Raw genomic sequence first — 16485 nt, 5'->3', positions numbered from 1 at the left:
TATAACATAGCTTAGCACTCCCCTCCTGTTCTCCGGCCTCTTCTCCCCTCCCCTGCTGAGTTTGTCATCTCTGGCTTATACCAAGACTAGGTTAATGGAGAAATGACATGGGAAAAAAAGAAAAGTCTGACCACTTCTCAGTAGGTGTATTTGAAGTGTCAAAACACTTGCTAATTCTTGCTGAAACAGCGGGTGGGTCAGCTCGTGCCTGAACACGTGGACTGTACGCTCCCCTTAGAAATGAGACACTGGAGATAGGCATGTGGAGGAGCTGAACAGACATTATCCATGACAGAAAGGAAAGACAAAAGGTGACAGCAAGTGGTAGTGAAGGTCCAAATACCGCCCCCCACCCCCAAGAGCATCTTGAGGGAATGTTCGATGTGTGCTGCCCAGAGACGCTTCTATAGGGCCCTGGGAGCGCGGAAATGGCCAGACTTCTGACAGGGCCCAGGGAGGGTCTCCAGGGAGTCAGTAACCTTTGAGACAGGCTTTGAAGGATGAGTAGGGCATCCATGGGCAGAGGTGAGGGAGGCATGATGCCAGCAGAAGAGGCCGCAGGAGCAAAAGGAGAGGGAGGGAAGTCCAGGGGAGGCTTAAGTCAAGCTCTGGGGAGAGGAGGGAAGTTGGAGGAGTGGGAGAGGCAAAACCAGCTGATCTGCTCCTGCAAAAACATTCACTGATAAAGTGAAAAAAAATAAACCATTCACTGACCTCAGGGCCTCCCCATCAGCCCCTCCTTCCAGCCTCTCTAAGCAGTTCAGCCTAGAGCCTGGCAGCCAGGCCTTCCTCCATCTCACCACTCCCCTGCCCCTGACTCCCCAGGCCTCTCACTGTGTCTCAAGCTCCCACGGCCCTTCCAGTGGCCACATCTCTGTTCATGCCGGGCCTCTTCCTCCCTTTCCTACCCACCTCTAGCACCTCTTCTCAGGGGAGTCTCTACTGACTGCTTCAGCTCAGCCTAATCCCCAGGTTGTATGGCATAATAGAAATAATCAGGCGTCAGGGGACTTCCTTGGTGGTCCAGGGGTAAAGAACCTGCCTTCCAAAGTGGGGGACAGGGGTTTGACCCCTGGTCGGGGAACTAAGATCCCACATGCCGCAGGGCAACTAAGCCTGTATGCTACAATTAGACAGAAGCTCTTGAGCTGCACCTAAAGATCTTGCATGCCCAACTAAGACCCAATGTAGCCAAATAAATAAATAATTTTAATTAAAAAAAAAAGAATCAGGCTTTAAAGTTGTAGAGATCTGAGTTCAAATCCCATTTCTGCAGTATGATCTTGAGTTACTTACCTTCTCTTTTTAATAGTTAATATTTCTCAGCCACATATTGCCAAAGTACCATGGGTTACTGGGCAAATTCGTTCTCATTTCATTATCACCACAACTCTATGAGGTATGTACTGTTATCATTCCCATCTTATTAGTGAGGAAACTGAAACTCACAGAAGTTAAGCAACTGGTCCAAGGTCACACAGCTAGGAGTGGCAGACCTGGGTTTCTGGTCTGTTCTGCCAGGCTCCAATGTCTCTGCCACTAAGCACCAAAGGACCCACTGAATCACTTCCTTTGAATGAGCATTTATTAGGCACCTCCTATGTGCCAGGGGTGTGCTGGGTCTGGAGATGTGGCAGGGCACAGGCAGACAAGGGCCCACTTTCAGTGAGGTTTTAGCTGGAATCTGTTTCCTCCTCCATAAGATGCAGGATAATGAGCCCCAGGTACATAAACTGGAGTAAAGATTATATAGGATCCCATTGGTTACTTTCTCCCTCCTATAAACCAGAGGACCTCGTGTGTATTGACCACCTCTCTCCTCCACAGCCAGCAGACCTGCACTCCCATACTTGCCAGGATCTGTCATTGACCTGCTAGGTGGCCTTGGGCAGGTCACGTTATTCTCTAAGCCCCAGTTTTCTCATCTACAACTTGGGGCTACCAAGGTAGTAGTAATAACCACCCCTGATGGAGGCTCTAAGAATTAAATGAGATTTTACACAGAATTGCTGGGCACACAGTTGGTGCTCAATAGAAAGTTAATCCCCATCTCCTCACACCTGCACTCAAACCCAGGACCCACACAGTGAAGCAGGGTCATCATTTCTCTGAGACTTAACAAGCATCGTGGTGGATATAGCAAAGAGGTCCTTTCAGTGGCCTCAAGGTGGCAAGAAAGCTCCACACTGGGCTGTGATGAGCCATCAGGGGCACTGACAAGGCTGGTCCAACCCAGCCCAACCCTGACCTATCTACCCACCTCCGCCACCTGCCCTGCCACCCCTCACTGTGAAGTGGGAGCATGGACCCCTCACCACCCTCCCACCTGTGCCCAGACGGAGGCAGGTGGCCTCAGGGCCCCCTTGGTGTCATCTGGGCAGCCCCACACTCAGCTCTGGCTTCCTTCACTGTCCCATGCCCACCTGCTGGGGGTGCTGTTGCAGGCTGAGCTTTGGGTCCAGGAGTTCTGAGTTCTAGTCCAGTCTCCCCATCTCTGAGCTATACCTGAGGGATTAGGAAGACTTCCCACGTAATTGGGCTATTATGGAGATTAAGTGGGATAACGTATAGAGACTGTGAGGTTAGACACCTTTATTATTAAAATCTGGCCAGTTCCTCTCCAACCCTTCCCATGTGGCATGGAGGAAGAACTCTTCACTGACTAGGAACATTTCCCAGCTCAGGCCCACTGGCTGGGGAACCTCGGGTGGATCACTTAATCTCTCTCAGCCTTGGTTATCTCATCTGTAAAATGGGAACAATCCCTACCTAGCCAAGGTGTCAAGAGGCTGGGATAAAACCTTAAGTGACTGACATGGTGTTTGGCACATAGTAGAAGCAAAATACAGAGGTAGGATCAGCTGGTATTATTAAAATCATTATTCTGATCAAGAAATGCCTACTTACCCTTCAAGGCCTACTTACACCATGTCACTTCCTCCTGGAAATCTCTCTTGATCTCCCCATGGCAATCATGGCTTCTTCCTCTGGATTCCCAAAGCCCTGGTGCCCTTCTAACACAGATCTTTCACTTACTAACGCATGTTTTGAGTGTCTTATGTGTGTGTGAGACACTGAATTTGGGTGCAGGACATAAATAAGATAAACAAGACATGGTCCCTATTCTCATAAGCTTCCATTCTAGTAGTGGGGACAGACCATGAATAGGTAGAAAATTTAGGAGCACTGAGTCAGTAAAACAAGAAAACAAAGTAACATAGACTTTACTTTATTGGGCTCAAAATCACTGCAGATGGTAACTCCAGCCATGAAATTAAAAGATGCTTGCTCCTTGGGAGAAAAGCTATGACAAATCTAGACAGCATATTAAAACACAAAGACATTACTTTACCGATAAAGGTCCATTTAGTCAAAGCTATGGTTTTTCCAGTAGTCATGTATGGATGTGAGAGTTGGACCCTAAAGAAGCCAGAGCACTGAAGAATTGATGCTTTTGAACTGCGGTGTTAGAGAAGACTCTTGAGAGTCCCTTGGACTGCAAGGAGATCAAACCAGTCCATCCTAAAGGGAATTAACCCTGAATATTCATCAGAGGGACGGATGCTGAAGCTGAAGCTCCAATACTTTGGCCACCTGATGCGAAGAACTGACTCATTTGAAAAGACCCCGATGCTGGGCAAGATTGAGGGCAGAAGAAGGCGACAACAGAGGAAGAGATAGTTGGATGCCATCACCGGCTCAATGGACGAGTTTGAGCAAGCTCCAGGAGATGGTGAAGGACAGGGAAGCCTGGCGTGCCACAGTCCATAGGGTCGCAAAGAGTTGGACACAACTGAGTGATTGAACAACAACTGACTAACAATTGGAGCTGCTTATATACTGAGGTTACAGAATGCTTTGTGGAGTAGACATTTAGACTGATTTCTGGATGACCGCCCCCCCCCCCCAAAAAAAAAGCAGTCTCACAAAGATCTAGAAGAATCATTTTCCAGAAGGAACAACTAGTGCAAAGGCCCTGACGCAGGAGAATAAGCGTGGCATGTTTGGAACACTGTGAGTACTGAGCGTGCTTGTCACTATCTCTACGTCTCCACTTCTAGATGAAACCTTCTGAGGGCAGAGATCTGATTTACTGAGTCCACAACACAGAACAGCCCTGGAGCTCCGAATAGCCGTGGCATTGTGGTAATAATGAGAATGAATCGGCTGGCCCTTCTGTAGCCCATTCACTTCTTGGAGGACTCCACCTAGGTTGCCCAGTCAGGCAGGGACTCCATTTTGAGACCAATACCACCCAGGGCAGAGTTGTTGGCAAAAGGAAGCCGGAGAGGTGCCCAGAGAGAGGTAGTAAACTGCCCAACGGCACACAGCCAGCAAGCAGCAGAGATGGGCCATGAATCCAGTTTCCTCTGTTCCTCTGCCTCGCTGCCCATTGGTCTTCTGTCCTGTGCATCCCACTTGCCCTGTCCTTCCCTAAGCCATGATGCCAAGAGCCCCAAGGCTCACAAGAGGTAACCAATGTGAAGAGTGTTTCGGGACTCTCCTTGGCTCCTGCTCCAAACCCAAGTACACAGCAAGGACCCCACAAGCTCCTTCAAAAGATCCTGCCCAGCCAGGCAGCCTGAGCTTGTGCCCTCTGGCCCTGGATGTGGATGAGGTCAGATTGAAAGGAAAGCCTCGGGGGCTGAAGACTGGGATCCTGAAGCCAGCAGGACAGCAAAGCCCTGGGCTCCAGGACCAGTGCTGTCATTCCAGCCCTGCAGCCTCCACCTCTCCAGGGCAGCCAGAGCCACAATCCCCAGTCAGCACACAGTGGGCCTGCCACACAGTATTATCTCCAGTTATCTGCCAGGATCTGGGGGCCTGACAAGGACTATTAGTAGCAAACAGAGCTTAACAGGAGCCCTTGTCCCCAGGGAAGAATGACATGGTAACCTCTGATCCAGTCATCCATGATCCAACAAAATTTCACTGGAAAAGTTTTATTGGAAAAAAAAAAAAAACACAATTGTACAAATAAGTTCTTGGTTGACAGCAACAAAGGCTCATTTCCCCACTTTCCTCCCCATTTTTGAAAATCTATAAAAGGAAAAAAAACAATGTTCATCCCCATGATGCCTGAACAAAGTCTGCCCAAACCCACCCCCCTCCATGAGCTATTTCTCAACCCCTTCTCTGGGGTCAGACTCACTGTGGGAGTACCTGTCCCAGGGGCTGCAGCACCTAGTTTTATAGATGAGGGAAGTTAGGAGAAGATGGGGAGAGAGCTGGGGAGGGGGCTGAGGTGGTGGTCATATCAGGAAGAGGGCCCCCACTCCATGAGGGCTTGGCTGAACCCCCAGCTCGATTCCATCTCACAGATGAGAAAGCACTGGGCTATAAATATGAACACTGACTGAGGCAGGCTGGATCCCAGGACTGAGAGCGGGGCTCGATGACTACCGCCCAGCTCCCAGGGGACACGGGGTCTCTGGGCTCAGCACCCTGACACCTGGGGGACCGTGTCCAAGCAGAGTGAATCCAGGCCGGGAAGGACTGCTCAGACACACAGGAAGCCCCCTGTTTTCCCACCCCCACCCCACAGATTATCCAAGGTCGATACCTCAGCTCCCCCACCCCCATAGCACCCATGTGTCTCAGGAGCCTCCCGCTGCCCCCTGCCATCCCACACCCACCCTGGGGCCCTACAACTCGTCTCGCATCTTGTCGCCCTTGGGCCGGACCAGGCGCCCGATGAACAGCAGGGAGCCGCTCTGGGTGTCTCGAACCAGGAAGATGAAGGGGTGGTCGGCGTAGAAGAGCTTGGGGCTGCGCAGCTCCTCACGCCCGTAGATGTCCTGGTCGAAAGGGTTGCCATCCGTGTCCCACTCGAAGGCAGTGGCGTGGAACACGCTGGCCAGGTACAGGTCCTTCTTGCCCGACATGCGAGACAGGTCTGCCTTGTTCTTGTCGATGGCCTCGGTCAGACCCAGCCCAGCCAAGTGTTTCTGTAGAACCAGGTGGATGATAGTGAGGCCATGGTAGGCAGAGTTCCTAGACCCTTACCCTCCACCCACACCACCCACTGTTTCTCCTCTCCTCTGGGAAAAAGTTACCATTCCCTGGCCACCTTCCATGTGCCAGACATGGTGTGGAAACTGCAAACCACTTTCCTAATTCATGACAGCCCTGCAAGAGCTTCCAGTCACCATTTCACAGATGAGGAAAGCAAGACTCAGGGGGGAAAGGCAGAATATATGCCTGGCCCCGCCCAGCAATCTTAACACGTGGTATGAATGGTAGACAGCCAGCATCGGCCTCCTCTGCGGGCTTATATAAAATGCACATTTCCTGATCCAGCCCAGAGCCTCTGAATCACAGTGTCTGCAGGTGGACCAGGAACCTTTCTTAACCAACTCTCCAGGCAATTCTTGACACACTAACATTTGAAAAAGACTGACCTAAGGACAGCTCTGACCACATCACTCTGGGGCTTAAATCCTTTCCAGAGTGATATAAAGGCTGGGATTTGCTTCAAGATAATCTGATGGGGGAGGAATGGGTGTGATGGTTGATGTTGGGTGATGGATACATGAGGGTTCCTTACATTAATCTATTTTTAATATATTTTAATATATTTCCATAGTATTTCAAAAATTAACACACACACACACTCTCTCTCTCTCTCTCTCCAAGGCTCTGCACAGCCCCTGGAAGCCAAGGACAAGCTCTTTCCTGGGAACTGTGCTTGCATCACAGTTTCACCCCCTAGCATGTACCACTCTGCTCTCCATTAAACAGCTCCCCTGAAACTGCCTCCTCAATAGCTTCTCTGTGTCTACCCTGTCTCTGTAGGGCCCTTTAGATACCACGTCTTCTGGGGAGCCTTCCCGGCCCCACAAGACTGGAGCCACACACCCCTGGCCTCCCTCTATCAGTGTGTGGTCCTGTCTGTCTCTCCCACCTGGCTCAGTGGTCCCTCAAGACAGGGCCCATGTTCAGGGCTCACCCCGCTCTTAGTGCAGAAGAGGCAGTGGTAAAGAACTGTTGGCTGAGTGAACAGCACCCCTCAGGGCCCAAGCTTCTGGAGGACAGTGCACTTCCCCAGCATGGCCAAACCAGCCTGAGACCTAGGGGCCTGAGAGTCCGGGTGTCCTGAGACAGGCATTCGAGGCCCAGCTATTCTAGTCCCCATGACTTTGCACAAATAACTCACTTGGAAATTTCCACCTCAATCTACTGTAGGGTAGTAGATAACATGTCCACCCACAGTGCCAGAAAAACACGGGAGAAAGAAGGAGAGTCAGGTGATGGCAACTGCAGAACAGGCTGGGGGAGCGTCAGGACAAGCCCAGGAGGGAGACGGGTGTGGCTTCTCTCTGGAAACCTCGCACTGTCTACCACACAGACTACACAAGTTCCACCGTCTCCAGCTTGGAGTCTAAGCCCCATTTCATCTCAAGCGTTCTCCTTCACACTCCCTCAGCTGCAAGTCTTAATCAATTCTGCAGGCAAGGGATCTCCTACAGAACCATTTCTGGAACCCAAGGGAGGAATGAGATGAAATTTTTCCCTTTTGAACAAAGGAAAAAAAATCTCTCCCGAGTTTTCACCTGAGAACCAACTGTAGCCCCAGCACTTACTAGCCAGGGTAACCTTAGCAAGTCACTGCTTCTCTCCGAGCTTCGGCCCATCACCCAGGGTGGTCATGAGGGGGAAATGATGCTGAGCAGGTTGGTTAAGTTTCCAGCCAAGTGACTCAGAGCTGAAAGCTATTATTAGTCTTACTAGTGCAAGGGGAACAATCCTCCAGCTTGAATAGTGTATCCGGGCATACCCTAGAGATATTACGGGTTCGGTTCCAGACCACCACAATAAAGTGAAAATTGCAATAAAGTGAGTCACACAAATTTTTTGCTTTCCCGATGCATATAAACGTTATGTTTACACTATACCGTAGCCTATTAAGTCTGTAACAACATTATCTCTTAAAACAATGTGTGTACCTTAATTAAAATTTTTTATTCCTAAAAATGCTAACCATCATCTGAGTCTTTAGGGAGCTGTAATCTTTTGCTGGTGGAGGGTTTAAAATATTGCTAGAATTACCAAAATGGGACCCAGAGACATGAGGTGAGCAAACGTTGTTGGAAAAGTGGCGCCAGACTTGCTTGATGTAGGGTTACCATAAATCTTCAAAAATTGGTTAAAAAAAAATTGCAATAAAGCAAAGCATGATAAAATGAGGTATGCCTGTACCTTGTGCCGAGAGGCAGCGCAGCATAAGATTAAGGACATGGCTTGGTGTTAAACTTTTCTGAGTTTTGTATGACTCTGGATAAGTTGTTTAACTTTTCTGAGCCTCACTTTCCTCATCTGTAAGATAAGGCTGATCGTCCTATCTAATACAGTGTTGAGGGTTAAGAATTTCATACAGACACAGTGCTTAGGAAGTATACCTCGCATACAGCAGGTGCTCAATTATACTTAGGTATTGATGTTGTCACCATCTTCCCAAAGGCAGGGAACATGCCCACCTCCCTCAGCACAGGCCAGTACTGCCTAGACCCCCAGAGGGGCTCAGGACAGACCTGCTGAGCTGGCGAGAGACCCCCCCCCCAAAACTCTAAGCCCTGCAGGCCCCTGAGTTGGGCTTCCCCTCACCTGCAGGTCGTGGGTCACCTCAACCACTCCCTTGGGCAGAGAGATGGCCACAGCCTTCTTCTGCATCTTGCCCATCCAGACCTTCAGCTGCTCTTTGGTCAGCAGCTTTTCCAGGCGCTCAAGGGGCTCCACGTGGTGGGGCATGATGATGATGAGGCTGGACAGCTTGTGCGCCAGCGGCATCTCCACCATCTGCAGCTTCTCCTTCTCGTCATCATAGTAGTTGTACAGACCTGGGAGAAAAGCAAAAAGGGTACTGGGCATGCTGTGGGGGGAGGGCGGGCCAGGCCCTAAGCACCCTCGGGCCCCCACATTGCCCACCCGCCCGTCCCACCCTACTCTGCAAGGCACCTACCTGTCCGGTGCATCATGGTGACACCCACGGTATAGGAACGGGTCACCATGAAGCCTCGGTTGTCCACCATCTTGTGGTGGAATCTCTCGTCCCAGTGCGCTGTAGCAGGAAGTAGAACACAAGATCAGAAATAGATGCACTGCTTCCCTTACCCTGTTAAGACACTCTCCCAACTGAATATCCTGGAAGATTTACTCCTGCCACAGGCCTCCGTTCCAGTCTTTGGGGCTCGGCTGCAGCCCACCTCCCCGCTGAGCACCCAGTCCCCTAGAGTACATGTTCCTGCTTTAGGAACGGGGACATGCTGCCTGAAGACATGGCTCTCTACATACAGTCAGGGCCTAGCAGTTTCCACATGACAGGAAATACAATCAAAAGGAGGACCCTCAGTTCAACCACTGCCATGTCCACCTCTGCCCTAACCCCTGCCAGGCATTTGGGCAACATGTGCTGAGCTAGACTCCCCACACCCCCTGCCAGCTGAGGTTTGTGCCCGAAGCAGAGAATGCCCCAAGACTGCCTTTAATTCTTGTCTGCAAGTCCTGTCCCCATGACCAAAAAACATTACCCCAAAAACCTTGCGTATGTGACAGTGGCCTGAGTCCTGACCTACGTCACATCCAGACCTGTGTTCAAATTCAGTCTCAGTCACCAGCAGGCTGCAGGACCTTTCACCGCTCCTATCTCGATCCCCTCATTTGTCAAACAGGGGCACCTCATCCTCATAGTAGCCTGTGACAGTACAGTGCTATCCATATAGGTACTCAGAAGTACACATTAAGCCCGAATCAAATCTTCAATTCAAGATGCACCTGGACATGGGTTCTCTCCTCCTAGCTGAGCCTGTTTTCTCACCTATGAAATGGAGGTAACACCTCCTACCCTCAAAGTTGCTTTGAGCATTAGGCATGATCACAGGTGTGGAGCCAGCTCATTACTGAGGCAGAAATGATTACTGCATTTAATTCCAACACAACCAACAGCACTCTGATGTGATGACACACATGCTGTGGAGTCCTTCGGCTGGGCTTGGATCTGTGTCCCATTCCTTTAGACACAACACTGTGCTGTGCTTAGTCACTCAGTCGTGTCCGACTCTGCGACCCCATGGACTGTAGCCTGCCAGGCTCCTGTGTCCACCAGGATTCTCCACTGGAGTGGGTCGCCATGCCCTCCTCCAGAGGATCTTCCTGACCTAGAGATCGAATCCAGGTCTCTTGCATTGTTCTTTACCATCTGAACCACCACAAAAGCCCAAGAATACTGGAATGGGTAGCCTATCCCTTCTCCAGGGGATCTTCCTGACCCAGTAACCTAAAGGAGGTCTCCTGCACTGCAAATTCTTTACCAGCTGGGCTACCAGGGAAGCCCCAGACACAACACTACACCTCGCTAAACTTAGTTTGTCATGTATAAAGAGTTCTGTAACTGACTCCCTCCATGTCCACGGGTTGTTAGTTGTTAATGAGGACTGGTGCTTGGCACAGAAATACTGATAGATCAGACTCGCCGGGGGCGGGGCCTCGGGGAGAGGAAACCCCGCCCCACCCCGCCGGACTCACGCTTGAAGAACATGGCATTGACCAGCAGCGCGCCATCGGTGCGCTCCACGTCCTTGGTGACCTCGGGCAGCTTGCCGTCGGTGGTCTGCGCTGCCCACTCGTTGATGGACTGCAGGGCGCTGCGCTTGTCGCGGAAGTTGATCTTGGAGTGCTCACAGTTGTAGTGCTGCTTGCTGCTACGCACGAAGTCCTCTGCGAAGCTCACGGAGCTGGGCCCGTACAGGCGGCTGCCCAGCTTCCAGGTGACGTTGCGCGCCGTGCTGTTGCTGAGCGACCGCAGCAGCTCGCCCAGACCCGCGTGCACCTCATCGTCGCGCAGCTGCTCGGCGCTCAGCACCGCCTTGGCCTGCGACGCCGTGGCCGCCTTGCCGCCCAGCGACACTAGCCCCAGGGACGAGGCCACCACCACGGGTGACAGCAGGATGTTCTCCACCGCCTGGTCCTTGGCCATGGCCTGGTATAGGCTGAAGGCCAGGCCGGCGCTGCGCTCAGCCAGCGTGGCCGCCTTGGGGCTCAGCTTCTCCGCGGTGCCCGGAGCTGCTGCAGCCGCAGGTTTCTTCACCTCAGCGGCCAGGGCCCTGGCCAGGAGGCAGATGGTGCTGATGAGCAGGAGGGCATGCATGGCTGGGAGGTGGGTTGTGAGCACCGAGGAGGACCTATGAGGGTGGCAGAGAGAGGGCACCCCTGAAGCCCCAGTTGTTCTTCCCCTGCACCAATCCCCACCCTTCTGGCTGCGGCCAAGTCCCCTGGAGATGGGAGCAGGAGGGTCCAGAGCTCTGGGGAGCCCAGACCTAACTCCAGATTGCCCAAATTGGGGCTCTCCATCTGCCCACTCTCTCAGAGGCCTTCTTTGACTCCTCATCTAAAGCAAGCAAATAGCTACCGCAGCCCTATTTATTTCTTACACTGAACCTAACATTTACACTCATGTGTCTTTACATATTGTTTCCATCACAGACCTGGAGGTCTGTGTCCTCCAGGAGGGCAGGAAACACTGGCTTCCCTTTATAGTCCCCTGTGCCCAGCACACAACAGGCCTAAGCTATTCCTGAATGAACAGAAACCAGGGCCGCTTGGCCAAACCTGGGCCCTTCAGTTTGCTGAAGGTTAGCTCAAATCTCTTACAACCGTGGGGCCCTTTTCCAGTGGGTAGGGGGAAGTGGCAGACGAGCTGAGGGTCCATATGAATCTCAGGGGCCTGGACAGAGGATGTCAGGTGGGAAATGCAGTGTTCCTCCCCCATGCCTTCCCTTCTGCGCTGGGATGTTAATGAGTCACCGGAAGGTTCACTGATTAAATAAGAGAGCCCAGATGCTCTACTCCGTTGCCCCAAGGGTGACCTTCAGTCTGAAAGTGTGCATGTGTGTGTGTGTTCACCCCTCACTGAGTCTCGGGCTCCCATTTTCCAAGTTCTAAGGGTCTTGGTCTCCAAGACCTCTGTCTTGGCAGGACGTGCCTGCCCACCACCCCTCGAGCGGATGGGAAATCCCCAGGACAAAAGCAGGAGGGGGATAGGAGGTGGAGTAGGTTTCCTGAGAGGAAGGATATTAAGGGACAGGGCACATTACAACTCAAAGGAACATTGACACCCCCTCCCGTTCACCAGAGGCTGGTGGCCAGATGTGTATGCAGTCTCCCAGAAAGCAGGGGCCACCTCAGGTTCCATTCTGCCCTCCCATTCCCACCCGGCAGGATCGCCACACATGCCCATCTACACTGTGGCTTCAGGACTGCCATCCTCACACCACAGCTGTCCCAGTGTCTCCTACGACAAGCCCCCTCCCCTCTCTGGGGCCTTCCATCAGGACAGTCTCTCCACATGGACTTATTTCCACACTCGCCCCGCTTTGAGGTGACTTCCGCCTCTCCTTCAGGCAGCACGAAGCAAGACGAGATGACAGAGCAAAGAAAAGGACTGGAAGGAACTGTGCTAGAAGCTGGGATCCCACTGCACTGGCAGATCCCAACTCGCGGTCCTCAAGGTGGGAAACTCAGAATCCTGGGGAACGACCCTCAGTATTCGGGAAGGAGGGAAGGCCACCGAGACCCACAACTGCCTGGGAGAAGGTACCAAAGAGAACTGTAGCCTAAAGTAGGGATTGCAGAGGTAAGATAGTTTTACCCCAAAGAATATCTCTGGGGCCAGGTCACCTTCCTCCCACCAGGCCTGGAGCCTCAAAGGCAGAGGGCCTATATAATTATTGTACAAATAAGGACACTTGGACACTTAAGAGAGTAAAGTGGGAATACTACTAATTATTATGCCAGGACAACAGGCATACGGTCATCCTATTCAAAGGCCGCCTTTAGTCCAAACAGCGGATGCCAGAGCTTGGACCTCTGCAGAGGTCACCAGCATCCCCCGGAGAGATAATCTAGGAGCCCAGTTCACAGTCCTGCCACGTGGCAGGCACTATCTTGACAGCCCCCACCCCCAGCCCCAGCCAACCAGAACCTCAAAGGGCTGGGAGGGGCTTTTCAAGAAAGCTCCAAATGACTAGTTTGGGATTCCTCAGGCAGCCACATAGCTGCGCTCCTGTTCCTACTGCCGGCTCCGGGTGACGTGGCAGGCTGGAAACTGAATTATCTCCACCCGCCTGCAGAGGGGGGCTTCCAGCCCGAGAAGCCGGAAGCCTGGGTTCAGGTCCCGGGGCGGGGGGGTGCCAAGGAGCCTTTCTGGCCCTAGCTTCGAACCCCGCAACATCAGACTCTGCAGGGAGACTCTGCAGGGAGACGTGTAGCGAGGGTGAAGGGCTGTTAACCCAGTGGCAGGAATGGAGGAAGGCAAGTCACTGCAAGCAAGCCAGCCTCCCACAGCCCAGCCCCTGTTGCCACAGAAAAATCCCAGCCCTGAGGCCAAGGTTAGATGATTTATGGTCCCACGAAGAAAAATATACAATCACAGAACCAAGGCCTGTGCCCACAGCTAGCCGGAAGGAGACTGGATTCCAGGTTTTTTAAGTAGAGGGAAGGGAAGCAGATTGGGGGAGGGGTGGGAGTACCAGAAAGGGTCTCAAACACTTGAGGAGGTCTAAAAGTACCTTGAAACTGCCTCAGGGGGAGGTCAAGGCCTGCCTTTTTCATTCTGAAAGAAAGCAGAAGAGTGAGGAGGACGGGGTAGGGCAGAGCTGGGTGGTGGTTGAGGACTGGCCTGGAAGGCCCAGCCCCGCTTAAGGGACCCCCATCTACTCTGCCCCTGGCAGAAGGAAGCCACAACCAACTCCAGATCTACAACCTCAGAGGTCATCCACATCACTGCACAGTGGGAGAAACTAAGGCCAGAGAGAGACAGGGAGCACCTCCATGCTTCAAGGATCTGCGGGGGTCGGGCTTCCTAACACAGGGCTCCCTCCTCCCAGAAGCTCCCACAGAGCCCCTCCAGAGGGCTGGATTCAGTGTCCGGTTACAGCCAGTTTTAAAAAATAACATTTCTGCTGGGAATCCCAGTGCCCAGAGACAAAAGGAGGGGACCAGGAGGCCTCAGGAAGGGGGGATGGGCAGATGAACTGTCTGAGGGCACGAGGGTGTGGTCCCAGCCAGCAACTTCCAGGGAACCAAAGCCCCTAGATTTTCCTGCGGCCTCCATCCGGGCCCTGCAGACCAGGGGGACCAGCAGGAAACCCTGGAAGAGGCGGGGCCAGGCTTTCTGGCCATGCTGGAAGCCGGTTTCATTCTTCTCCCTCCACTCCAGTCACCTCAGGAATGTCCCTAAGCTGGGGGCAGGGAACCCCGGCCTCTGAAGTAACCTTAACGCTGCAGTGACGCCAGGAACCAGGTGGCGGCGGACAGGATTAGAGCGGGCGACCAAAAGCCTTCCAGGGAGCCCCCTCCACCCCGGCCGCCCTCCCTTCTCTGGGGGGATGCAGACCTGGTCACCTCCTCAGCCTCTTTTTGGAGGGAGGTGGGGGAGACTGGTGCTGGCCAAGTCCCTCTTTTTCTTTTAGTTGCCATCACCTACGCATACAGGCTGCTGATCAGCAATGGAGCCGCGGTGGGTGACTCCTCCCAAACCGTGGGGACCCCAAAAGCCAAGACAGCCCCCAGGAAAAGGCAAGGTTGTTTCACCTCCTCTCCCCGCTACCCTTCCTCAGAAGGCTCAGATGCCCCCCGTCAAGCCTGTGAGGAGGCTGGTCCACTGGCCCTTGGGCCTCAACCCACAACTGGAAGCATGGGGACATGCAAACCAGCCTGGCCTCCCTGTTCTTGCTGGAAGGGACTGCAGACCGGATCCTCCCTCCTGGCCCTGCAGAGAGAGGAGCCTCAGCATCGTGGCCCCCAGCCTCCCTGTTCCCTCCTGGCCACCACCACTCCAGCCCCACACTTCTGGGGAACCCTGCACTTTCCCCGGGCCCTCTGAGTGTCCGGACTGCCCATCCCGGCTCCATCTCTGCGGTGGCCCTCAGGCTTTCTCGGCCGTCACCAGCTAGTCTCCGTCTCCAACTCTCCAGCTGCCCCCAAAAATTCCAGGGACTCCAGTCTGCGGGCTCAGTCTGTGGCTCTCGTTGGCCCCTAAACCCTCGCCCGGGCGCCTCTCCCCTCTCATTCCCTAGAGCCCCCCTAAAAAACTCCCTCCGCTCCCCCCGGCCGCCCCCGCCCCTCACCTGGCCGGGCTGGGCTGGCGCCGGGACCGCAGTCACAGTGTCACACTGGAGCCGCGAACGGATTCCACTCTCCGCCGCGCCCCCGCGCTCCAGATCTATATATGGCGTTCCCCCACCCCACCTCCCGCCCGTCCCGAGAAACTTCTGGAAAGTTGGAAAAGCTTCCGGAGGGCGCCCCTGCCTCGCCAAAAAAAGCCAAAGACCTCCCCCAAACCACCCCGGCTTCCGCCCCCTCCTTCTGCAGGCAGTCACCCGGCCCCTGGGTCCTACTGCCCTGCTTATCGGACGGGATCGCAGCGCCCGGGAGCTCCGTGCTGGGCGCCCCGGGGCACGCACGACTGCGGAGCGAGCGGGCATCCTTCACTCAGTTGAGACTCTTGAGTTCGGACCGCTTAGATGAAGGGGACACGAGGCTCCCTAGTAGGAGTTCGGATCGCTTAGACACGGGGCTTCAGGGTCCTACTCCCTGGAGAGGAGCCGCCACACCCCAAGGCTCTTTGCACAAGCCGGCTTATCCCTGATCTCACACCGTCCAGCTCCCCTATCCCGACAGCGGATCTGCCTTCAGGTGCATCCACTCCTCCATTCTCGAACCGAAATTGGGCCCGCCTACAAGCCACCTTCTCTCCTTCCTCTCAGGGGAGGTGGTCAGAGGTTGGGAGGCAGCACCCGTCTCCATCTTATCCTGAACACCTTGGAGCTCAAGCTCAGTGACCACCTTGACGGGAAGAGTGGCAGCCAGTTCCTGTACCTGACCTTCCCCCAGGAAGGTCTTGGGGACACCTCGGGAACACCAGGTCTGGCTGGGCCTGGAGGGGTGCACAGGGAGAATACCCTGGCTGACCTTTAAGTAATATGCTGTGTGACCCTGAGGAAGTTACTTTCCTTTCTGGGCCTCAGTTCCTTTGTGAAATGTCATCCCTTGCCTCCTTTCCTTGCCTGTCTCCGTCTCTCTCTCCTTGGTCATCCCTACCCCCTCCCTATCTGAATCCCCTCCCACAGGTCTCACTATCAGCTCCTCTCCCCCACCCTCCCACAACTGATAGCCTCTAGAGCTCTGAGCTAAGCTGGGGTATTCATTTCTGTTCCAGGTGCAGAAGACCCAGCCAAGAACAGGGCAAAGTCCCTGCCCTTGGGATATTCATCTTGGGATGAATATTCTTAGGAGGGTCCGTGCATGCGCGCTAAGTCACTTCAATTGTGTCCCACTCTATGTGACCCCATGGACTGTAGCCTGCCAGGCTCCTCTGTCCTTGGGGGTTCTCCAGGAAAGAATACTGGAGAATGCCCTCCTCCAGGGGATCTTCCCAACCCAGGGATCGAACCCACATCTCTTACGCCTCCTACACTGGCAGGCAGGTTC

General features: G+C 53.6%; 1 protein-coding gene across 2 annotated transcripts; it reads right to left on the bottom strand.

Annotated features, from left to right (window-relative positions):
- Window positions 1-4927: 4927 nt before the first annotated feature.
- On the bottom strand, window positions 4928-15278 carry SERPINH1 (serpin family H member 1). 2 transcript variants are annotated; one of them, XM_043907491.1, is made up of 6 exons: window positions 15123-15231; window positions 13563-13606; window positions 10522-11177; window positions 8960-9058; window positions 8605-8837; window positions 4928-5948 (listed from the first exon to the last, which is right to left on the bottom strand). In XM_043907491.1, exons 3-6 carry the CDS (start codon window positions 11141-11143, stop codon window positions 5646-5648), a joined length of 1257 nt encoding a protein of 418 aa, XP_043763426.1. In that variant the 5' UTR covers window positions 11144-11177; window positions 13563-13606; window positions 15123-15231; the 3' UTR covers window positions 4928-5645. The 2 variants fall into 2 exon arrangements, with proteins under 2 accessions (XP_043763426.1, XP_043763417.1); XM_043907482.1 differs by lacking the exon at window positions 13563-13606 and having other exon boundaries at window positions 15123-15278.
- Window positions 15279-16485: the final 1207 nt, after the last annotated feature.

This window comes from Cervus elaphus, chromosome 1 (assembly GCF_910594005.1).
Source record: "Cervus elaphus chromosome 1, mCerEla1.1, whole genome shotgun sequence".
NCBI lineage: Eukaryota > Metazoa > Chordata > Mammalia > Artiodactyla > Cervidae > Cervus > Cervus elaphus.
The sequence above is the reverse complement of the archived record's forward strand: the minus strand, read 5'-3'. Positions and strand labels throughout refer to the sequence as shown.